This window comes from Kogia breviceps, chromosome 14 (genome assembly GCF_026419965.1).
Source record: "Kogia breviceps isolate mKogBre1 chromosome 14, mKogBre1 haplotype 1, whole genome shotgun sequence".
In the NCBI taxonomy this organism is placed as follows: domain Eukaryota; kingdom Metazoa; phylum Chordata; class Mammalia; order Artiodactyla; family Physeteridae; genus Kogia; species Kogia breviceps.
Genome location: NC_081323.1, coordinates 14,311,075 through 14,335,642, shown reverse-complemented (window position 1 = coordinate 14,335,642; position 24,568 = coordinate 14,311,075). Strand labels below are relative to the sequence as shown.

The following is a 24,568-nucleotide window of genomic DNA, read 5'->3' as shown; positions in this document are numbered from 1 at the left end:
CCATCTACTGCTAGGACAAGAGTAGGCAGTGAGGTCACACTGAGAGATCTGTGGGTTGATCAAGCTCATAGGAGGACCAGGACCAAGGATGTCTGGCTAGCTGGGTCATCACCACCACCACCATTGCCATCATCAGCACCACCATTAGATCACCAGTGTAACCATCGCCATTACTGTCACTATTGCCACCACCGCCACTGCCATTAGCACGGGTACCACTGGCGTCATCACCACAACCTCCATCACCATAATCACCAGTACCACCCCATCACCATCACCAACACCGTCACCATCTCCACCATTACCACCTTCACCATCACCATCACCATTACTAGTACCACTACCACCATTAAACCATCACCACCATTAGCATTATTACTGCCACCTCTACCAACATAACTATCAGTACCACCATCACCATCCTCACCACTATCACCATCACCAATGCCATCGCCACTCCATCGTTACCATCACCATTAGATTATCAATACCGTCACCATTAGAATTACCGCTGCTGGGCTTCCCTGGTGGCGCAGTGGTTGAGACTCCGCCTGCAGATGCAGGAGACACGAGTTCGTGCCCTGGTCCGGGAAGATCCCACATGCCGTGGAGCAACTAAGCCCGTGAGCCATGGCCGCTAGGCCTGCGCGTCCGGAGCCTGTGCTCCGCAATGGGAGAGGCCACAACAGTGAGAGGCCCGCATACCGCAAAAAAAAAAAAAAAAAAAAAAGAATTACCGCTGCTGCCACCACGACTGCATTGACTAATACCACCTTCCTCATCTACACCATCATCACAAACACTAAGGCCATCACTCTCACCACCCTTACCACCACCATCACCCCCCTGTGGCCACCATCATCAATATTACCACCATCATCATCACCAGTCATTCACTATCTCCACCATCTCTGCCACAACTTTCATTAACAGCCCCACCGATACTACCATGACCCCCGCGCCATCATCACCCACATCACTATCACATCACCATCCCCCACTCCCACCTGCAACAACACTACAATCAACATTGCCATCTCCATTCCATCACCGTGGAGTGCACAGATTTCTCCTGGAGTATCCATATCCATTATTTCAGGTATCCTTGCAGAAATCCTATGGTTTGGTACAATTTCTATCCCCATATTGCATAAGGGAAACTAAAACATGCGAAAGTTTAAAGAATTGGTCAGCTGACAACTGAAGTCCCAAACCTCTGCTCTTTTAAGACCCAATCATGAGAGGGCAAGACAAGTCCACTGGAGGTGGGTCTTTGCCAAGGTCCTCAGCAAAGCCACAAAGTCCCCACTCCTCCAACTGCAATGTCTTTGAGGTCAAGGCCTCTGTTGCATTAATCCCTGGGTCCCCAGCATTGTGGGATGTGGCATAGAGTTGGTTCTAATAGATTTGTTGAATGAATGAATGACGCCTGGAAACATTTAGACAGAAAGATTCTTGAATTTCAGGCATGGCTCTGTCTCTGACATAGTGTTTGACCTTGGGTAAAACTTTTCCCGCTCTGGTATCAGTTTCCACACCTGGAAAACGAACAGAGCCTAGTGATTAAGAGCAAGGACTTGGGAGCCAAGTGGTTCCAATTTCAACTCTGTCACTTAGTAGCTGTGTGATCCAGGCCAGGTCACTTGACCTCTCTGTGCCTCAGTTTTCTTACCTACAAAATGGGGCTACTAATAACAGGTTGGTTAAGAGGACAAATTGAGTTAATAGGTGTAAAGCACTTAAAACTGTGTACATAGCACAGAAGTGTTACATAAGGATTTGTTAAATCAACAGATATCCTTGAAGGATCCTTTCAGCAATGACATTCAGTGACTCTAGGCTGTTGGGATACCTCATCCGAGCCTGTCCTCTCCGAGAAGCACCCTGAATGTTGGCCCTTTAGAGCCCCCCACCCAGACCCCTGAGTGCTCATTGGTGCCCTGTCCTTGGCTGTCTTAGTCATGAGTTCATTATTGACATGTTCTACCTGCCAGTGAAATCAAGGACATCACCTGGGAGAGGAAACTACCCCCTTCCAAGCAGTGACTTGATGGCTGGGTCTCTGACCCGGCTGACAGGGAGCTATTTTGGGGGCAGCCTGGAAGCTTCCAGGCAGCCAGGAACCCCATGAGTTTTGGGGGCAAGTGGGGGCTGGTCGGCTGCTTTCTTCTCTGAACTCAGGGCCCCACTGGATGTCGACTGCAGCTGTTCCTGTGTTGATAAAAAGAGAAATGGAGATTGGGAGGCAGGTGCGGCCACCTCCTGGGGGGGGTCAGGGAAAGGAAGGGGGGGAGGGGGGGAGTCCTTAATTAACTCAGACCCCGACTCCTCTCTGGAGCTCCCCTTAGGCAGGGGTGCCTTATCTTCTCAGCTCACCCAGATATGCTACTTCAGCGATTAGAGGGGCCTTTTCTGGGGGCAGGAGTTGGGAGTCGTGACTGGGAATGTCGGGTGAGCTGTTATTTTTAAGAGCGTTTTGCCAGAGAACTTAAACAGCCAGCCCGTGGGTGCTAAGGAGGGGAGGATGGGAGGAGGGGAGGATGGGAGGAGGGGAGGTTGAGGTCCGCTGCCAGGATCAGGCACCTCTCTCCCCACTGAGGCAGAAGGTGGGTAGCGGGTGGCCACGGCCCCCTCCCCTGCAGTGGGTGGGGTGTGCAGCGCTGGAGGGAGAGACAGGGTCCTATGGGGCCATGCAGAAGGGGGACCTCAGAGTAGGATAAGATCCTCAGCGGGCAGACACCCCGCTGGAAGGTTGGGTCCACTGCTGGTGAGACCCCCCAATATTGTACCATTCCTCTAGGTTCTGCTGGGCCTCTCCTACCTCTTCCCCCCCACCCCAGCTTTATTGAGATGTAATTGACATATAACATTGTGTAATTTTAAGGTGTAAAATAAATGCAGATATTGCAATGTTTGTCACAATAAGATTAGTTAGAACATCCTTACCTTACCGTCTTGTCGTTGTCCTATCTCCTCCTTTCAAATGTCATGGGTCACCTCTTGGGAAGGCCCTGAATCCTTTTTGGCACGAGGATTTGGCAGATCTGAGAGGTAGGGCAGCCGAGAGGTGCGCCTCTACGTGGCCAGAGTTGCCACCTACAGAGCTTATCCCAGAGACCCCTGAATTTGGGGCTGGTCTGGACCCCACAGAGCTTGTGGTCCAGCCCTAAGTCAGCATCCTGTGCTCTTGACATCGTGGCAGTCTTCAGCTTGGCTATTAGAATCACCTGGGAAGCCTTTAAAACGTTCTAAGCCCAAGGCTTGGTCATTGGTGGGTTTTTTTAACAGCTCCAGGTGAATCTAATATGTATCAAGAGCAAGTGTTGCAAACTACTGCCTGGGGGTGACTGGCAGGTGCTGGGGGAGGTCCAAGCTGGCATCTCATCTCTGATTGGCTTCCTCCAAAGCCCTCCTGATCACAGTTAGCATCATTTGTAATAATTGATAATAATGCATAATTTTTACCAACTTAAATGTTTCTGGTATAAAATAAGAAATCCATCAATTAATTAACCTTCCTCTTTGTGCAGGACTTTCCAATTTATAACAAACTTTCTTATCTATGACATCATTGGATCCTCAAAACAAACCATAAAGGAGGTCTTGTTAAACCCATTTTTAAAAAAATTTAATTTTTGGCCATGCCACAAAGCTTGCAGGATCTTAGTTCCCCAACCAGGGATCGAACCCGGGCGCCAGCAGTGAAAGCACTGAGTCCTAACCACTGGACTGCCAGGGAATTCCCTAAACCCATTTTGTAGATGGAGAAACTGAGGCCCAGAAAGGGGCAAGACTTTGTCTAAAGCCACAGGCAAGTCAGTGGCAGAACTGACGTTGGGTCCTAGGTCTCCCGACTCGTAAGTCCAGTGCGTGGTCTAGATGCAATGCCAGTGGGCCCTCCTGCTGCCTGAATATTTGTCCATCCAGACGCAGCTACTGCTCGGACCGAGGCCAGGTTGACCTCACCCAATGCCCAGTGGCAGGTGCTGTCTCTGGGGGCTGGATCCTCCATGGGTCCTATGCCCCTCCCTTGGCATTTCAGTTCAGCTGACTGACATGCAAATTAGTTTAATTATTTCTTCTTCTAAAATAAATTATGTTTTGCAGTAGCTGCAATATGTTGTGTCAGGCAAAATTACATTCAATATTTTTAAACTAATTGATGCAGCCTTGAGGAAGACTGATTGACAACCCAGAGCTGAGCAGGCCCGCAGTCTTAACCGATTCCTAAATTAAAATTAAAAGTGCCTCAGCCCGGTGCTTCCTCTCTCAGCTGGCTCACCATTAATCCAGGGAGGTGGCAGGTATAGCCCTGGGGAGCCGAGGGGCAGAGGAGGGTGGGCAATTCCTTGGGTGCCTTGGGAAGAGAGCAGGCTTGGGCGGGAGAGCTGCTGTGCTGTGTGGGCAGGCCCCTTACCTTCTATGGGCCTCAGTGTCCCTTATGTATAACAGACGGGGGATTGGATCAGGCAATTTGAAACTGAGACTTCTGGCTTTTGCTGACTATTACAGTTTGAGCGCCTCCTTTGTACCAAGAAACCAACATTGAACGAGACCAACACGGCCTCTTGGTCTAGCGGGAGGGACAGATATCACTCTAGACTGTGCTAAAAGTAGAGAGAAAAAAGTCCAGGATTGTGAGAGTATGAGGCAGGGGTGCCTACCCTGGTGGGGTGCAGGGTTATTTGCCCTGGTGTAGATGACCTTTAGGCTGAGATCCAACTAGGAAGTAATAAGATGAAGGGGATGGGAAGGAAAGTGTGCTCCAGGCAGTAGGAACAGCATGTGCAAAGGTCCTGGGGTGGGAGGGGAGGCTATAGATAATAAGATTCTGGATTCCTTCTAAAGAAGACCCCCACCCCCTAGCAGTTCCTAACCTGGTGTCTGGACCAAACTGGACTTGGAGGGCTAGAGGCCAGTAGGAAGTGTAGGGGGGATGGGGCCTGGCCTGGCAACCCTGTTAGGGAACTCCTAGGGATATGCTCCTGACAGAAGGACGCCAGCAAACACATATCGAGCACCTGCCATGGGCCAGGGTCTGTGCTGCCTCATTTCATCCTGTCAACCGTCGTGGGAGGTAGGGATCTGAATTACTGCCGTTTTGCTGATGAGGAAACTGGCTCAGAGAGGGTGAAGAACTTGCCCGAAGCCTCACAGGGAACCATCAATGGAACTTGGGTCTGGGTCCAAAAGGGGAGTTTTAACCATCAAATGGTACTGCCTTTCTGACCATCTTCAGCTGCCAGAATCCGACTTGCCTCAAGGCCCCAAACAAATGTCTCTGCCTGCTTCAGGAAGCTTTCCTTGACTGCCCTAGTCCTGGGAAATCAGACTATAAGCCCAAGACCTACATGCCCATAAGGCCCTTGTGATCTTCCTCCCTGGCCTTGTCCCTCACCTGGCTCTCCCCTTCCCCCTGCTCCAGGCTTCCTCCTTTCCCTCCTTCAGATCTTTGCCCAGATGTCTTCCCAGAGAGACCTCCCCTGATGACCTTATTTAAATTTGCTCCTTGTCACCCCACCAGCTACCCACTTCCCTGCTCTACTTTTCTCCACAGCACTTATCCAACACCCTCTATATCTTTACTCACTTAACTTGCCCATCATCTATCTCCCTCACTAGAAAGTAAGCAGAATTCTGGTCTCTTGTGTTTGCTGCTGTATCCACAGCCCCTCTGTGCATGGCACACAGTAGGTGCTTAATAAAGATTTAGCGAATGAATAGAGTTCATTGTCGGTGGCACCCCTGACTATGCCGGGATGCTGTGGAGGTGACAGGGAGAGACTGAGACCTCTGGATGGACTAATTCTGTGAGGGTTTCACACCCCCCCGCCGCCCCCGCCCAGATCCCACCATCTAGGGAGCAGTAAAGCTGTGTGACCCTCTTCCTGCCTCTCTCTCTGGACCAAGCTTTTCTCATTCGTAAAACAAACGGAGCTGGACTCTGAAGTTCTCCTTGGCTGTCACAGAGAAAGCGAGAAGTGGGGTCGCAAGAGGAGGAGTGGGAAGGAGAGTGAGAAGTGGGGAGAGGGGGGAGGAAGGGGGGCAGAGAGGTGGGGGGCAGCTGGAGGGTACCTCCTTGCAGTGGTGCAAGGGTGGGAGGAGCAGAGCTTGGACCCTCTTCTTCACCGTCCCCTCAGTGCCTCCCTCCTCTCGAGGGAATTAAATTGCATCCAAACACCAGGCTCTGATTAGCGCTGGCCAGCTGGGCAGGAAGATTTATCATCCCAATTACGAGCTGGCCAAGACAAACAGGCAGGACGGCGGGGGGGGGGGGGGGCTGGGTAAGCAGGTGGGAGTGCGCCGTGGTGCGGGGAGGAGGGGGGTGTCAGGGCTTCCGGGGCGGTCGCCTCGCACTCCCTGCCCCGTCCCCACTCACCTCCGGTGGGAGCATGAGGTTAGGGTGCCCTTCTCTGTTTCTTTGATTATCTGTCTGGCGTCCACATGGAGATTGGAGGTTTGACCTTGTTGGGGTGGGGATGTCTGGTACCCTGTAGGGTGCGGGAGGACTTCTGGGTAAAACAGGGGCCCTGGAATGGTGGGGTGGGGTGGGAGAAAATTTTCCTTCCTAGGCCTAGGTTGGTCCTGATACTCTGGGCTGTCTTAGGAGACTCCATGGACATCACAAAAATCTTTGTTCCTGGTGGCATCTGTTAAGTACATAGGTGGCACAGGATCCCGGGAGTTACCCAATCCAAGAGGAACCCAGGCCTCATTTACACACCTCTGGTGGTGGGGAGCTCACTGCCTTCTGAAGCAACCCCTTCCATGCAGGGCTGTGCCAGGCCTCTTCCCCAGATGGCACCACAGTCAGCCTCCCTGGCACTTCCTCCTGCCTGTCCCCATCCTGCCCTGCACCCTCAGCACGTGTCCAAGCCCGAGTCTTCCTGACAGCCTCCCATCTGTTGCCTGCTCCAGGCTTCCCCCCCTCCCGTCCACCCTCCCCCACCAACCCGAGTGAACGCTGGGGACTGCACATCCGACCATCTTCTGCTCTAAAACCTGCGCTGGCTCCCTCTCGTCTCCAGGAGATGTCTGGCTGCTCACAGGACGTCCGAGGTCCTTCCTGTAGAGGCCCAGTGAGCTCCTTCACCCTCACCTCACCCCACCTACTCCAGCCATTCTCTGGCTCCAGCCTCTGCCCACGCCCAGTCTCTCCATTCTCAGAATGGACAGGGGTCTTCCTGCCGGCCTAGCCTCCAGGCCTGAGCATGTGGGGCTCTTTCTGCTGGGAGCTCCCAAACCCCCTTTCCTTAGCCTTTGAGACCCAACTCAGATGTTCCCCTCCTCTGGGAAAGTCTCTTGCCTTCTCCTCTAGGGGGGCACGTCCCTGGCTACACCTCCTGAATGCCCACCTCCCCCTTCCTTGCACTGCGTTGCCACTGACAGCTGACGTGTCTCTCTCCGCCCACCTGCGAACTCCTAAGGTCAGCGGCCAAGACTTTTTATCACCAGATGTCAGTGCCGAGAGCCGGTGAGTGACAAGAAGCCCTCAGCAGACACTTTATATAAAGCGTTCAGCACAACATCTGGCATGTTGTGAGCTTCCAATAAATAGACGCCACTGTTATTAATAGTTAACAATACAGTTATTATCCTTATAGCTATCCAATATGGTACCATTTAACAGATGAGAAAACTAAGGCAAGAAGAGGGGAAAGGACAGCCCAAACTCACAGCTGGGAGCCATGCCACTAGAACCAGTTTTTCTCCATCATGTCGCCCTGCCTTCCTAACTGGGCGGGCAAGCCCTTTTATCTATCCATTCAGGAAATGTTTATACACACCTACTAAGTGCCAGGCCCGGTGTGAATGCTACAGATACAGATGAGACCCTGCCCTCATGGAAGGTATTGTTTCCTGGGGAAGAGAGATTAACTGAGCACGCACACAAATGCATATAAAAATCATAAAGTGTGCTTTGTGGTATGAAGGAAAAAATCAGGGGGCTGTAAAACCGTGACTTGGCCTGGGGTGACCCAGATGGGGAAGCTCTAGCTAATCTGGTTAACTCTTTGCTGGCCGGGGCGGCTAGAGACCACCCCTCCAGACCAGCTTAGGGCCTGGAAGAGGGGGCCGGATGCGGCCCCCTGGCACCGCCCACTCCAGCACTGGCTTTCCGAGTCTCCCCCCTCCACCCCGCCATCTCTTTGAAGACTGTCCCTTTACAACTGCCCTTTCCACTGGAGGATTCAGACACAAATTGTACTTTAAATTCAATAACGGTCATTAATATTTCATGATTACAAAACGTTAAAGATAATGTCAGTGGAAGGAGCGTCTCTGCATGGGCAGAATGGATGACTCAGAAGTTTGGGGAGTGGGGAGCGGGCATACTAAGTGGTTCGGGAGTCTTTGAGGTAATCCGGTGTGACAGGTGGCGGCTCCCGGCTGAGTGCTGCACTCTCCGAGGTGCTGGCAAAGCTCAGCTGCTGTGTGTAAATATTTCCCCTCTGATTCTTGTCACCTCATGTTTGTTACACCCGGAGCAAGCGGGGCACCGTGACCCCACCACCATCCCCTGTTTCTGAGGAAGCCAAACGGATGCTTCAGCAAGAAGGCACGGGTGTCGCACTTGGGGTCCCGGCTGGCTGCTGGGAGCCCTGGCCCTGCATGGACTTGCTCTGTGACTCCGGGGCCATCGCTGTTCCTTCCTGAGCCTCTATTTCCTTGGCTGTAAAGTGGGGATGATAATTTGTCCTTGTCTCACAGAGATGGCAAGAAGCCGGAGTGGGTGGATTACGTGCGACACTCCTGGCTTCGTGCCTGGCACCAGAGACGTATGGCTTGAGGGGCATCTGGGTGACAGCAGGCTGTGCAGTGAGACAGGCTTGCGCTGGGAATTTGGACAAATGACTTCACCTCTCTGAGTCTCAGTTTCCTCATCTACACACTGGGGATAAGGGCAGAATCAACACCTGCTAGCTGGGAAGGTTCGGGGAGCACAGCAGCGCTGTAAAGTGCCTGACACAGAGCTGGTGCTTCAGCCAGCTGCACGGAGCCAAGATCCATAGACACCATGAACTGAGAGCTAAGTACCTGGCTAAGTCCTTTCCATGTGTTATCCTATTTAATCCTCCCACCAGCACCGTGAAGTGGGGACCATTCATTTTCCCATTGATTAATATCCTCGGTGAGGGCTGAGCAGGGGTTGTGAATTGCAGCTCAGAGGGGAGTGATCTCTAGCCCAGCGACCAGTCCCTTCCTTGCAGAGACTCATCTCCTTCCCCAGCTCAGTTGCTGGGGAGGGTTGGGGGTTGGGGTGGGGTCCCGAGAGCAGAGTACCCGGAAAAGGGAGGCCACGTAGCAAAGCTGCGGAGGAGACCAGGAACACTTGGTCCAAATCCCAGTTCTGCCACCGCACGTCCTTGGACAAATCTCCTAATGATCTGAGCCTCGATTTTCCCATCGGTAAAATGGGTGCTGCTCTGTAACAGATCATGATCAATGAAGTACGTGCTAGAAAGCATGGAGCGCAGTAGCTATTAGGTAAACATTGTAAAATGTTTGTGGGGGAAAGTCCCCCGGACACGCTCTCTCCTGTGAAACGGCCAGCACTGCAGACTTCATATGTGGCTCTAGCTGCTTTCTGAAAGAGACTCACTGGGGAGAAGCACAATGCTTAACCCCAGAACGGCCTTGCTAGTGGTGGGCCTGTGGGCGGTGTGACAGCTGGTAGAGGAGATGTATCTGTGGGTAGGGAGAGGAGGCATCTCTGCCCAGCAGCTGGGTCAGTCCCCATGGTTGCCCAAGGGGCAGGTTCAGGGAGGTAGGGAGGGGGAGCTGTCTTCCTTCCAGTCCAGCCACCACTTCCTCTCCAGCCACCTTTGTTATCTCCCTTTCACGCGGTGGAGAAGTGGATTCAAAGGCTGGGGAGAAGCAGGCACTGAGGTTTGAGCCAGCTTTGTATTTTCTTTTAAACCGAAGTTGAAAGAGACGAAGGGAACTTCAGCCTAGGGACTTCCTTGGCTGGAATGGGCTGGTGGGGCCTGGGAAGTGGGAGGCACCAGCAGGAGGAGGAGGAGGAGGAAGGCCACCAGGAGGCCTCAAAGGGGCAGGAGGGGCTTGGGGCCGAGGCATGCAGAGGGGAGTTTGAACGGCGCCCACCCCACCCAAGGCTCAGAGACTCTGAGTACTCCTGTTGTCACCACTGCCTCCTGGAGGCTTTGCTGGCTCGAGACCTGGATAGCTGACAGGCCAGGGGAGCTTGCAGAGCAGGTCCAGGCGGGGGCAGCGGCAGCATTGCTTTGGTTGTGGAGGAGGCCTAGAACTGCCCCCTCTCCACTCCTGGGGTGCCCTGACCCTCCACACTCTTAGCTCCTCCTCCACAGCCTGACTTGTCTGGACCCCATGTCCCAGGGCCCCTTCTTTCTCTCTCAGCTCACACTCCTCCCCAGCTGTGCCAAATTGCATGTCTCTCTCTCTCTCTCTCTCTCTCACACACACACACACACTTCCAGAAACTCAGGCCAAGCACCTTGGAGTCATCCTTGACCCCTCTCTACCTCTCCTCTGTACCGTCCCATCAGCAGGTCCTGCGGACTCTGTCTTCAGCCTGTCTCCCAAAGCTGACCACATCTCACCATTAACATGGCTAATCATCCTGGGCCAGGCCACTGTCTCATCTTCTGGGCACTGTCGCATGTAACTTCTGGCTGAGCCCCTGTTCCCCCTCCACGCCCCTGCCCCTGCCTCGGAGCTCCCAGTCTATTTGCAATGCAGCAGCCAGAGGTATCATGTCAGGCAACCTCTCTCCTCTACTCAACACCCCCCAGTGACTCCCACCTCATTTGGAGTCAAGTCCAAAAACCTTGCAGTGGCTGACCACTCTGCCCCTCACCAACCACACTGTCCTTGCTGTTCCTCCAACACTAGGCAAACTACTACCTCAGGCCCTTTGCACTGGCTGTTCCCTCTCCTTGGAACACTCTTCCCTCTGACGGCGGCATGACTCCCTCACTTTACTGAGCTCTCTGTTGAAATGTCTCCTTTTCAGAGAGGCCTTCCCCTAAGAGAAACAATCCCCTCCCGATCCCCTTCCTCCGCTTTCTTCTTTCCCAGTTTCTTGTTAGCACTTAGCATCAGCTGACATGCATACACCCTTTCTCTCAGTTTGTTGATGGTCTAGCTCTACTCCATGGAGAAAGGAGTTTTTCTATCTTGTTCAGGGCTGTATCCCCAGCCTCTAAAAAAGGGACTGGTGTGTAGTAGGTGCTCAATAAATGCTGAACTAAGAAAGCCAGACCCAAGACTGGCCCTGAGTCTTTGGCTTGGGAGCCTTCCCAGATCTTTGTTCCTGCGGGTCAGCTTTTGCTGACCACTCCCCCACCCCAGCTTTGCCCAGTTTCTTACTCTTTAACCCGCCCCCAGCCTTTGGCCCCTCCTCCCTGGGCTTTGCCCCGCCCCAGCTCCACCCCTCAGCCACCGCCCCTCCCTCCCACACTCGCCCCGCCCCCTGGCTCACCCGCCTCCATGGCCAGCACGGTGATGTTGTGCCAGCCGGCAGTCTCTCGGTCCAGCCCCTTCCCGGTTACGATGGCGCCCGTGTCCGCATCGATATCAAAAATCTGGTCCAAATCTGAGTCGCGGTCAATGGCGTACCTGAGGGAGGCAGGGCGGGGCTGATTGAAGGTGCCCTGGTGCCAGTGGAGCCTGTGCCCATGTCCCTCCACCCTACCCCCAAAGAGGAACCACCTGCCTGGGAGACACAAGAAGCAGAGGAGTGGAAATGGATCTGAGTTTGCATCTCAGCTGCACTGGGTACCTGCCATGTGACCATGGGCAACCCTCAAGCTTTCTGAGCCTCAGTTCCCTCAGCTGGGTAATGGGGCTAATGATTTGCGTCCCACGGTCGTTGTGAGGGCTGGAAGAAGGCAAAGGGCCCAGCATAGAGTTAGCACTCGAGGGATATTTGATTCTTATCTTTCCGTAAGAGATGACCCTAGAGCTGGGCTTGAGAAAGGGACAGGACGGCATTCCAGGCAGGGGGAACAGAAGCTGCAAAGGGCGGGTGAGAACTACGGGTGAGAATTACTTAGGGGATGGCAAATGGTGCAAAACCGGCCAGAACTGGGAAGTGGGGAGGAGGAGGCATCAGAACAGGCAGAGTGCAGAATTCTGGGGGCTGAGTGTCCTGGGGCGCCAAGGGGGATTTTGAGCAGGAGAGAGTGGGTCGGCTCTGTCGCTCTGAGGCTCTCCGGAGGCCCCAGACAGGGCACACGGGCTGAGCGGAGGCGGCGGGAAGGGCTCTGGGGGGACGGCCGCCGGCCCCTCCCCGCCAGCGTAGCACGCCTGTGCTAATCTGCGGCTTTTTAGTTGCCGCGTGAAAAAGCTCTTTGTTCCGCCTTCTTCCCCGGCCTTTGTGCGGTTGCTCCAGGCCTGGAAAGGCCCGTGTCCAACACATGTCTCGGGCAGCGGCGGCCCAGAGAGGCCCCACCAACTCTCTCCGCCGCTTCCCGGCGCTGATAACGCGGGAGGGGGCGCCGCCAGGCTGCGCGGCCGACGAAGGCCCTTAATGCCTAGCAAGGGCTCTTTGTGAAGCGGGGACAAAGGAGCGTGGTGGGGCGGGGCTCCGCCCCAGCGGGGCGCCCCTCCCCCCTTCCACCAGCAGAAGAAAAGGGGCCCTTCCCCCATCTTCCAGAGCGGGGAAACTGAGGATACCAGAAACACCCTCTGTGGGAACCCGAAGCCCTGAGATGACCCTTCAGTGGGGCCTTGGCTGCATTACCAAACCTCTCTGGGCCTCAGTTTCCTCATCTGTTGAATGGGGATAATGATGTCCAGTGGGACTGCACAGATCTGGGAGCAGCTGGAGCTGGCTTTGAATCCTCTGCTTCTTAGTCCACCTGTGTGACCTTGGACAAGTCACTGGACCTCTTTGGCCTCTGTTTGGTTGTCTGGAAAATAGGGTGATTCATACTCACCTCACACTGGTGTGGGTTAGAGGAGGTAATTCATGGAACTGGGCAGATGTGACAGCCCTTATTCTTTTCATATTCACTGTTGTAGTGGAAGTGGAGGCTCGTGTCAAACTGAAAAGGCCTGGGCACGTGGGTGTAGTGGGCATTACAGCCCATCTCCTGAGTCCCTAGTTTATTGCCCCTTCCTGTCCCCAAGCTGCTAAGCCTATATTCTCCTTGGCCCTGATCAGCCTGGGTCCTCCTGACCTGGGTGAAAGTGTGTGGGGAGGTTCAGGTTCAAGGTGACAATTCCTCTCACCGATATAGCACTTAGCAGTTTGCAGCTTACTTTTCCTCCAGCCATCCCTCCCTTCGTTCCTTTATGCCTAAACATTAACTGAGTGCCTTCTCTGTGCTGCTGTGTGCTAAGCCCCGGGGATAAAATGGCAAACAAGACAGGCGACGTCCCTCCCTGCCTGGCATCTTGTGAGACTGATGTGATCTCACCCCATTTTGCAGATGGAGACACTGAGGCTCAGAGAGGAAACTTGCCAAGCTTAGGGCTGCCAAGTATGGTTGTGCAGGTTGTGTCCTGCACAGAGTTACCAGGCTGAAGAGGGGAAGTGGGGGTGACGTCCAGCCAGTGTTCTGCTTGCCCAGCCATGTGTCCTAGCCCAAGGAGCATCTTCTCAAAAGGCGACTTTTTTTCTTATTTACAAAAGGTGCCATACGGGCTAGGGATAATCCTACCCAAGGTTGCACAGGGACTGTCACAGAATTGGAATCTGTACCCCAATATGGGCCTCTACACCCAGAGTTCTTTCTAGTGCATTGAACCATCCAAAGTGGCAATGCATGGAGTCTCAGGTTGCCTTTGCCCCAAGCCTGGTCTGTCGGATGTTTGGGTCCAAAGGAGGTAGAACCAGACTCTGAGTAGTGTCAGCTCAGCTGGAAGGAACCGTGGAGACCTCCTCCTGATTTGACAGGTGGGAGAAGTGAGTCCAGGAGAGAGCCAGGGACATGACATAGCCTGGGGCTCCTGATCACCTGGTCAGGGCTGGGCATGAGGCCGGGCTGGTGGGAGGATGCCCATTGCCTTCCTGTTTTTCCTCCCCTCTCGGCTCAGACCTGTTTGCTCTCTTCTCCCTCCTCCTCGTCCTCCTCCTCCCAGTTATTCTTTTTTGTTCCCTCCTGGAGGGGAAGGGGGGGCTGGAATCTAAGTGGAGGCAGCTGTTCCCAAGGCCATGGGGTGGGAGCCGCGGGGAGCCTCCATTAACCAGCTAAAGACTTGGGGCTGCAGGTCAGTGTGGCTGCTGAGCCCAGGTGACTTTGTTCCAGCTCAGGGAGCCAGTGAGTGAATGGGAGGGAGGGGTGGAAGGCGTGGTGTGTGGTTAGGAGTGTGGCCTGGCAGACGTGGAGGGCAGCAGGGGACGCTCGTGTACCCCTCACGTGTAGGTGCAAGAGTTGTGTGTCTGTGTTGTGGGTGGAAACTGTGTGTGACACTGTGTTGCAGTTGGAAGGTACAAGAGGCAGCCGCTCGGCCCTGGGTCTGGGTCCACAATGTCCCCGGACAAGTCACTTCATCTCTGAGCCTTAATTTTCAGCAAAATGGAACTGATTTTACTCCCACCTTGCAAGTGTTTGAGAGGATTAAGTGCCTAGCTAGGGGATAGGAGCCTAGTTGGGTTCCAGGAAAATGACTCCCTGAGTGACAACTATTGTCATTCTAATGAGTGTTCCGAAATGTCTGGTAAGGGGGACACAGGTGACCCTTCAACCCAGTGTGTGGTCTGTGTGCCTGGGGATGGGAGGCACCATGTATGGACACGGCAGCATTGCCAGCGGTCTGAGAAGGACAGGAGGCATCTGTGGTCTAGAAGGTTCTGCTCAGTTCTCACTGTCCTATTTCTCATTTGGTTAGCCAGGATCTGAAGGGCAGGAAGGGGAACAGCAGCAGGTGTGGGTGGACGAGTGCAGTGACAGAGTGTGGGTATGTGTCTGCTAGTGTGTGTGTGTGCGCACGCGCACGCACACGTGCAAAGAAAGCCTGGGAATAACGGTCAGGAGTGCGGATCTGGTGGCCATCTGGCTAGGTTTGAAACCTAGCTGTGTGACCCTGTGCAAGTCACTTAACCTCTCTGGTCTTTGGTTCCCTCTTAGAAATGGCGCTAATAATAATACCTACATCACAGGGTGGTTGTGAGGATTAGACAAGTACTACCAATGAAACACCAATAAAACACTTTTAACAGCACTGGGCACCTACCACATGACGTATGGATTAGCTCTTATTTTTATTTGCTCAGCAAGACTTTGTGACAGGCCTGTGTAAGGGCTTCACATGCAAGAGCTCCTCCAGTCCTTGCAGATGACAGTCATCACTGCCGCTGCCATTTTACACATGAGGAAACTGAGGCTCAGAGAAGCCAGGTGCCTTGCCCTGGGTCAAAAGGGCTGGTTAGTGGCAGAGCCAAATTCCCAAGCCACGTCTGTCTGTCCAGATTCCCAGATCTAACTAAGAGCACCCTCCTCAGGACCAGCCAGGTATACCTGTGGGTGCTCCCACGCCCTGGGAACAGCACAAAACACTGCTGTTGTCAAGGCCAGGGTGAGAGAAGTGGGGAGGGTACTTCTTCCTGCCTTGAGTGCGCATGTGGGTTTTCTCCACATAAATATGTGCATATATAGCTCACACAGGCATGATAAATATGAAAGTCTGCAGATTCATGTGTGTCCAGGCTGCCCGGTGCTCCTGTGTCCGGACTCGTGTACATACACATGTACATGCAGCAGGCTGAATGATGCGGCCCCCACCTGAGCTACTAGTGGGGAAAACTCTTCAGATGCAAAAGGGGCTGCTCCCCTGACCCAGGGATTCTTCTCTGCTCACCCCATTCTGTCTTTGACTCTTTCCCCTCCCCCAACCCTTTTAAAGCACACACTCAAAGCCTGCACATGACACCTAGAAATTTGTGTGTGGTTAGTTCTGGTTGCAGAATGAAGGGGAGAAACAGGTGTCCAGAGCACCGAGAAAAATGGTAATGTTCATTTCCTGAGGACCTATTATGTACCAAACACTTAATCCTCCCCCCAATCCCGGGACCACCGAGCATAGAACCTGGTCCATGATAGACATTTAGTACCTATTTTTTTGAATAAATGAATGAGGCAAGAACTACCATGACACCCATTTGAGAGATGGGAAAACTGAGGCTTGGAGTGGGTGCAGTGATTTTCCCACAATTCTACAACTGAGCTAGGATTCATGATTCTAAAGCACATGCACTTTCTGTTGTACCCCACTGTGGACTGCTGGGAGGAAATGAAGTGTTCGCTCTCTCTCTGGTCTGGTGTGGGCTTTCCTGTTTTGGGCATTCAAGGAAGACTCACGAGGGGGCTGGGGCTGGTAGGGCTGGGGCTGGGCTGATAAACAGCCGGTCTATCTGCAAGGCTGCCTAATCCAGACATGGGCCCATCTGAGCCCTCTCCTCCTCCTCTCAAAAGCCTTCCAAGACTTCCCACTGCCAAGGGATAAAGTCCCACACCTTCATCTGACATTCAAGGCCCTTCACAGCTTGTCCCCAAGTGCACCCCCGACCTCACCTCCAGCCCGCGCCCCTCACGTGAGCTCATCCAGCTGACCTCCCTGCCCCCGACCTTAACCTCCTGGCTCCATGATTCTGTTCCTGCCACCAGGCCCTCACTATCACTCCACTCTGGAGTGCTGTCCTCCCATTCCAACCTCGTCCTCTTCATCCTTGCTCAGGGACCATCCCTCCTTGGTGCCCAGAGTCCTTGGCCCTGCTTGGAGCTCCTCAGTCCTTAGCCCCTGCCTCAGCCCACGCAGGCTTAGATCTGTCACTAGATTCACTCACACGGGGCCCCAGCCTTCCCATCGCCCCCGTCTGACTCTCTGGGCCTCACGCACAGTGTAAGGTTGGAAATAGTTCTGACTAAAAAGAGTCAGAAGCAGGAGTGAAATGGCAGGAGGCTGGACTCAAGAAGCAGACAATCATGGGTTAAATCTCATTCCTTCCCCTTTCAGGCTGAGTGACACTAGGAGAGTCACTTCTCCTCTCAGACCCTCAGTTTCTTCATCTGTAGAATGAGTTAACTACATTCTGAGGGCCAAACGCCACAGTATGAGGCATCTTCCACTCTCTCCAGTGCAGCAACTCAGAAAAATCACTCTGTACATCTGTATTTCCCAGGTGCCTACTATGCTAGGCAAAATCTCCCAGGATACCACTTCATTTCCAGGGACGCGCTAAGCTTGTTCCTGCCTCTGGACCTTTGCACTTGCTTTTCCTTCTACCCGGAAAGCGCTTCCACACATCTTTGTTTGGTTGGCTCTCTCTTGATCACCCTGATGTGAACTCATTTGCCAGCTCCTTGACAACTTAAGCCAAAGTAGCCCCCTGTGGCCCCAATCCTCCTTATCCCATTACACAGTAGTCTATTTTCTTCATAGCTCTTGTCAGCAATGATCCCTTTAAACCATTTGTTGATGTGTCTCAACAGCTACTTGTTGACTGTCTGCCCCCCCCAACAACTGCCCACAAATTCCATGAGGGGAGGGACTGGGTCTTATCACCGTTTCCCCATTTCCTGGATCAGTGGCTGACGTGACATGACTCAATGCATAGGTGCTGACTGAGTCTAGGACCTTTGGAACTGGGGGAGCTGGAATATAAGCTGGGCTCTGGGCCGCACATGTGGCCTGTGAGGACCCCTTCTCTGGCCTCCCATTTCCATGTCTGTCCCCTATGGACTGGGCGCTCCTCTCCAGCTCTGCCCTTGGCTGAGTCATCTCAGGCCTGGCTCAGGGATGGGCGTGGAGGAGGAGTTGGGTAAATGTTTGTCGTATGAAATTGGACCTGTCTCAAGCTCCTCACCGCCTCCACATCTGAGGGGCCCCAGGGAAGAGGCAGCAAAGAGAGATGAAAGGAGGTGAGAGCAGGTTTCCAAGTTGGCCCTTTCAGTGCAGATAAAAGCAGGGGGGGAAGGGAAGTCAACGGAGGGCGGGAGGGAGAGGACTGAGAGGGGGTGTGGAGAGCGGTACTGGGGAGGAGGGGCCAGGCAGACTGAAACAGGGGCCTGGGAGGCAAGGATGAGGCTCCTACTGCAGGTTCTTAACTCCTCCCCTCCCTGGGCCTGAGTTTCCTGCCAAACATGGGTGATAATGCCCTCCTGGGAGAGGTCTGGGCTGAGCCAAAGGCTGATGGGGATGTTTAAAGACTGTACCTACCAATAGCAAGGATGGGAGGGTGGTGGAGGAGTTCAGAGGCAGTGGAGGGCAGTTTTGGCCTTGAGAAGGGTGGAGGCAGCCCAGGAGGCATTCTGGACCTCTGGACCAGTCTGAGCCCCTTGGCCTACCTTTGAGGCCCGTCAGACTTCTCTCACTAGCTCATCTCCCTCCGCCTCCTGTAGCTATCACAGTCTACTCTTTTCCAGGCACACCTACCACTCCCCTGCCTCCATACGCCTGCACCCGGGAATGGCCTTCTCTTCATAGTTATCACCTGACCAGGCTCAGGTACCCAGCTTAGTTCAATTCCTGCCTCCTCCAAGAAGTCTTTCTAGACCCCTGAGGGTAGCTCCTAGTTTGGAAGTGCATGGGTAGTTAAGCAGGATGGCATCTTTGTGTCCTCACCTCGGGTTGCCATGTAAGGTTGCACAGCCTGTGCACTGTACAAATCTGAGCCATTCACACGGATGATGGTGGGAATGTTACGCATCTGGAGTTATGTGATGCAGAGATCCTCAGAGTAACTTCCCTTCCCTCTTTCTCCAATGCTCAGCACAGAGCTAGGCACATAGTTGCCTGAGGGATCATTCACTGATTAGGTAACAGGGATTTTAGGGAATAAGCAGGAAGCTCCAGGCTCTTTTCCCCATCCATCCAACAATGGCCATCAGCCCCACCCCGACCTTCTCTGGATCACTTTCTATCTGACATTCTTCCAACCTGGGCCATGGTCAGGGACCCCCTAACCGCTGCAGCTCTGAAACCCTTCCTGGGACACCGACAGTGCCACAGCATCCCCCCCTCCCCCAACTGCCCCGCTCCCTGCTCTGTCTCTCTCTCTGTGTCTGATTCTATTTCTTCCCCTTTCTGGCTTTCTCTCTCTGTTCTCCTCTCTCTGTTCCTACAGTGCCAGGTAGGTCCCTCTGTCCTTTAGTTACTCCTGCCCTCTTTCCACTGGCTCTCCTCCTTCTCTGGTCACTTCCTCTCATGGTTGGTCTCGCTACCCCTCCATGAGTCTCTCTTTTCTCAGTCTTTCTCTGATTTTACATGTCATTCATTCACCACGCGTCAGGGAGTGTCCACCGAGCGCTAGGCAGTGGGTGAGGTGCTGAGGATACAGCCGTGAACACAGACATGCCATCTCTACCCTCTTGGTGTTTATCTTTTATGGGGGGGTGGGGACAAACAAAGTCATCAGGAAAATGGGTAGCAGGTTAGCTGGTGATGAAGGACAAAGGAAAATGGATACGAAGTGTGGGGACAGGTTGGGGTGAGGTTGACATTTTCGAAAGAGTGGTTGGGGAAGCTTGCACTGAGAAGGTGATGCTTGAGGAAAGTCCTGGAGGAAGTGAGAGGACCAAGCATGGGGATATTAAGGGGGAGAACATTCCAGGCAAAGTGATCAGGAGCTGCAAAGGCCCTGGGGTAGAGGCGGGCTGGGTGGAGGCCAGTGTAGCTGAGCAGAGTGAACCAGGGAAGGAGGGTAATGGGAAGTGATGTCTGAGAGGTTACAGTGAGGCCACGCTGCATAGGGTCTGGGGGCGTTGTGAGGGTCTGCGCTTTTATCCTGAGCCCGAGAGGTGCCCTTGGAGGGCTTTGAGCAGAGGAGGCCCACACTCTGAAATACACTTGGATGGGATCAGTCTAGCTCCTGTGCCCATTCTAGATCGAAGAGGGGTGAGGACAGAAGCAAGGAGTCCAGCAAGGAGGCAGACATCCAGGCAGGAGAAAGAGACGGCTTGGACCAGGGCGGCAGCAGCGGAGGAGGTGAGAAATGGTCCGATTCTGCTGATGTTTTTAAAGCAGAGATGACAGGGGTTGCTGATGGATTGGAGGGAGGTGTGAGAGAAAAACAGAACTCGAGGATGGTTTTCAACATTTTTGACCTGAAAAGCTGAAAGGATGAAATTATCTTTTTTTTTTTTTTTTTGGTGGAGGACAGAGGTTGAGCCCAGGTCACTGTGCTGTGTCTGTCACACCTGGTTCTCTCTCCTTATCCTTGTCTCTCTGCGACTGTTCTCTAACCTGTTTCCTTTGTCTCCTTGGCTCCCGGCCTGTTTCTCCCCATCTCTGTGTCCATCTCTCTCTCTCCCCTCCCCCACACCATCTTTTCCCCCTCCCCTCCCCGCCCTGCCCCCTCCCCCTCCGCCCACCGTCTGTCCGAGGGCGGTGGCGGGGTAGCAGGCAGCAGGCGTCGGCCCCGGGCGGGGGTCTCACCGGACGGGCCGGTTGGCGGCGTCGGGGTCCCGCGCCGTCACCACGCCGACCAGGGAGCCCACCTGCGCGTCCTCCTGTACCTCCAGGAGGCCGGAGGGCTGCTGGAACTCGGGGGGCTCGTCCACGTCGGTCACGGCCACGCGCACGATCGCCTGGTCGCGGAACGTGCCCAGGTCAGCGAAGCGGGGGTCCACGAACTTGTTGAGCGCCTCCAGGACCACGGTGTGCACGGGCTGGGACTCGAAGTCCAGGCGCTGGTGGGGAGGAGGCAGAGGGCCGGTGAGTGGGTTGGGGTCTGCTCAACGCCTCCAGGCGGACAGATCCCAAGTCAGGGGGGATGGGCCCCGAGAGGGCGGAGCTGGCCCAAGGTGACGGCTGACTCAGCAGGGACTCCGGAGTATCAGGCTTCGCCAAGGAACCCGCTGTCCAAGACCCAGACCAACCCTCTCTGGTTACAGGTGGAGAAAGTAAGGCCCTGCTGGGGACAGTCTTGTCCAGGGACACAAGGTCAAGTACTGATAGCCAGACTTCCTACTACAGGGCACAGTAGGTTGGGATATTAATTTATTAATTTACAAAGCACTATGTGCCAGTGTTCTAAACAGAGTGGCTCATCTATTTTACAGCATCCCAAAGGGGCTTGTCTTATTATTATCATCACATTGTACACATAAGGAAATCGAGGCCCAGAAGGCTCTGTAACTTGCCCAAGGTTGGCTCCCAAGTCCCAGGCCCATGAGAGGAAAGGCACTGGATCTGCTGCTGCTGACTGGCTCTGTGTCTGCGGGCGATCTATTGGCCGTCTCTGGGCCTCAGGTGGGAGGGTTAAATGACACGTTCCTGGTATATACCGGTGGCAGCTGCTAATGTGAGTTGAGCCTGATAAGCCTAGCTGCCTTAGAGCTTTCCTCAGAGATCTGGCTAAAGCCATGCTGAGCCCTGCTGCTCATCAGAGAGTGCTGGCGGGTGACCCACTGATGGACATGCTCCATGGCTGTATGGGTGCTGGCCTCCGAAGGACAATGCCTTAGAGCAAAGAGAAATTGCACTGGTGGAACCACAGGCACCTCCGTTACATGGTGGAGGAGCTATCTGAGCAGCAGGGGCCACCTTCCTGGAGACCTGCCCTGTGTGTAGGGACCCTCCTTTCCTCTCAGAACCTCCCATCCCCCGCCCCCTTCTCCAGCAACAACAACAAAAAAAGAAGGGCTACCTCCTCCCTCCATCCTGTTGCCTGGGAAATCAGGATGCAGGGAGGCAGGTGCGGGCCTGGCCTGGGAGTGAGCGATGGGGCTCTGGAGCCAGGTCATCAATCAGGCGGGGGCTCTGTTCCCTGAGCCAGCACTGACTCCACAGAGGCACCTCAGGCACCACTGCTGGAGCAGGTGAGAGGGGGGCCCAAGAGCCAGGGAGGAGAGGGTGTCAGGAGAGAGGCAGCACTGTGGATGAGAGCAAATGCTGTGCTGGGGTCCCCAGGCTGGGCTTGGGGCCTGATTCTGTTGCTATGTGATGCTGGGCTTCTCTGGGCCTCCAGTTCCCCATCTGTGAAATGGGCTCATCTTACAGTGAGGACAAATGGAGGTCAGAAGACTGAAAACCACTTAATGCTTAAAAGGGTGGATCCTGGAGCCAGACTGCCCAGACCCATAGCCCTACAACTGCTCTGTGAGATGCATGACCTTGGATGCAAATGTCTGAAGTTCTCAGGGCCTCAGTTTCTCATCTATAAAATGGGCGATAATAGTACTTCCGAGGGTCATTGTAGGGATTAAATGAGTTAATACATGGAAAGCAGTGGAAGGACTCCTGGCACACTGTAAACACTCATTATACGTATTAGTATTATATTATTATCCTTGTTGAAGAAACTGGGAGTTTTCTCTATCCTCAAGCCCTCAAGGCCAGGTAGAGAGTTTGCTTATCGAGTGAATGAAGGGCCGTCAGGGGGCAGATGTTCCTGTGGGTCCCAGAGGGCAGAACCTGGGCTGACAGGAGCAGATTTAAGGAGACAGATTCTGGCTGAATGGGAGGAGGAAGAGCTGGACAATGGTAGGGAGTGAGCATCCCATCCCCGGGCATGTACAAAGGCCTATGACCATTTGTGGGCCAGGGCAGGGGATTTAGACCTCCCACGGGACAGCAGGGTTGGAGTGGACAGGCTCAAAGGCCTGCGCAGCCCTGAGTTGCCAAGCCCGTGACCGTCCTGCAAGATCGATTTTTGCTTTTTTATTTGACCTCCGTCCGCTTTCCCTAGTGCTTGCTGACTTTGCTGTTTTAGCTTCTGGTTCCCAGGCTGGCCAGTGGGTGAGGAGGCTGTTAGACTCAGGAAGGAAGAAAGCACTTTTGGCTCACCAGACCTGGGTTCAAATTCCACTCTACACTTTACAGGTGTGCTCTTGGGCAAGCCCTTTTACCTCTCTGAGCCTCTGTTTTCTCACTTGTAAAAATGGGCATAATATATTTCCCTCAGAGGGTAACATGAGGATTAAAGGAAACAATGAGTGTGAAGGGCCTGGTATGAACTTGAAGTAGCTCAGCATAGTGTTGAAGAGCACAGATTCAAATCTGGATTGAATCCGGGCTCTTGACAACTAGCTGTGCAACCTTGGACAAGTCACTCAACCTCTCTGTGCTTCATTTTCCCCCTTGTAAAATGGGAATGACACATCAGCGTCTTCCCAGGTTGGTCCAGAGTTTCCGGAGAGACTTAATCCCTGCAGTGGAGTGGGGTGGGGATGGTTGGCCATTCCTGACCCTGCTTCCCTGGGGCCTGCCTCCCCCATCCCTCCTGGGGCAGCCCCGCACCTTCTGCACTACGATGATGGCCTCCTGAGTGTCGCTGTCTGTGGTGACCTTGAACACATGGCCGCCGCTGCTGCTCTCCTCCCTGAGGTGGTAAGTCATATCTGTGTTTTCGCCCACGTCGGAGTCCTCGGCCTTCACGCGTCCCACGGCTGTGCCGATGGGGGCTGACTCCTGAATGCTGAACTGGTACATCTCTGTAGGGGATACAACTGTGAGCAGGATGGAGTGGCAGCCCCTCCCCCAGCTCCCACCAGCGCTAGGGGAGAGGAGGGGGGTGTCTCAGATGGGCTCCTTGGAGGGCAGTGTCTTAAAGGCACTCCCTGCTTGGCCAGGACTGATGCTGGGAGAGGCGCGTCCTCTGCAGAAATGTGGGATGCAGTGCAAAGAGGAGGGTTTTAATTCTCACCCTGGCTTTATTCTCTGATTGATTTGGGGAAGTGCCTGCAGTTCTTTGGGACTCAGTGTCCCCATCTGCCCAGTGAAGGGACAGAGGAGCACAGTGATCAAGGCTAAGGCTCTAGAGTCAGTCCCAGCTGTGTAATCCCAAGCTTTGGTTTTCCTCATCTGTAGAATGGGAATAATAACAGTGCCTTCCTAACAGCACTGTTCATCCTGCAATTAACTCAGATGATGATGCATGTCAATTGCTTAGCATAGGGCCTAGCACCTGGTAGCTACCCAATAAATGGAACAAATTGCATTAGAACAGTGGGGCTTCGTGCTGATTTTTTGTTGCTGTTGATGTTAATGGTATTGGTTCCTTCATTTCCACATATTTATTTAGTATCTATGATGTCCCAGATGCAGCTCTATGCACTGGGGTTCCAGCAACAAGCAAAACAGACCCAAATCCCAGGGCTCACAGTGCTTTCCTCTTAATGGAAGGAGAAAGACACTAAACAATCACATCAGTAAAACAGTATGTCAAATGGTACTCTGGAGAAAAATAAAGCTGGGAAGGGAAATGGGAGTGACGATGAAGGTGTGTGCGGAGTTTTAAATAGGACAATCGAGGAAAAGATGACATTTCTGCAAAAGTCTGAGGGAGGTGAGGGAGTGAGTCAAGCAGATATTTCAGAAGGAGCATTCTAGACAGAGGGAACAGCAGGTGCAAAGGCCCTGAGGTGGGTGCAATGCCTGGGGTGTTTGAAGAATGGCAAGATGACCATTGTGGCCAGAGAAGGTGGGGAAGCAGGGGGAAACCAGAAGGAATGAGGGTCAGGTGGGACGCAAACAGCTCCCTGCTCTCCTCCCAGAGCTGAGATGAAGGTGAGGGTGATTTGCTACATGATGGGCCAGCAGGGGTTGTGGAGATGGGGATGTGTCTCTTGGGACCCCCTCTGGTCTGGATACCCTTGTGTGGAGTGGCTGCCTCTGATTCACTGTCACATAAACAGCC

General features: G+C 53.7%; 1 protein-coding gene across 3 annotated transcripts in view; it reads right to left on the bottom strand.

The window, feature by feature from the left end:
• Nucleotides 1-24,568, bottom strand: part of CDH22 (cadherin 22) — a 127,315-nt gene that overhangs the window by 10,914 nt on the left and 91,833 nt on the right. For all 3 annotated transcript variants that reach the window (XM_059037749.2, XM_059037747.2, XM_067012191.1), the window contains exons 6-8: nucleotides 23,170-23,363; nucleotides 20,365-20,618; nucleotides 11,465-11,601 (exon numbers count right to left, since the gene is read on the bottom strand). In XM_059037749.2, coding sequence (XP_058893732.1) covers nucleotides 11,465-11,601; nucleotides 20,365-20,618; nucleotides 23,170-23,363 — 585 coding nt within the window. The remainder of the gene's footprint in view (nucleotides 1-11,464; nucleotides 11,602-20,364; nucleotides 20,619-23,169; nucleotides 23,364-24,568) is intronic.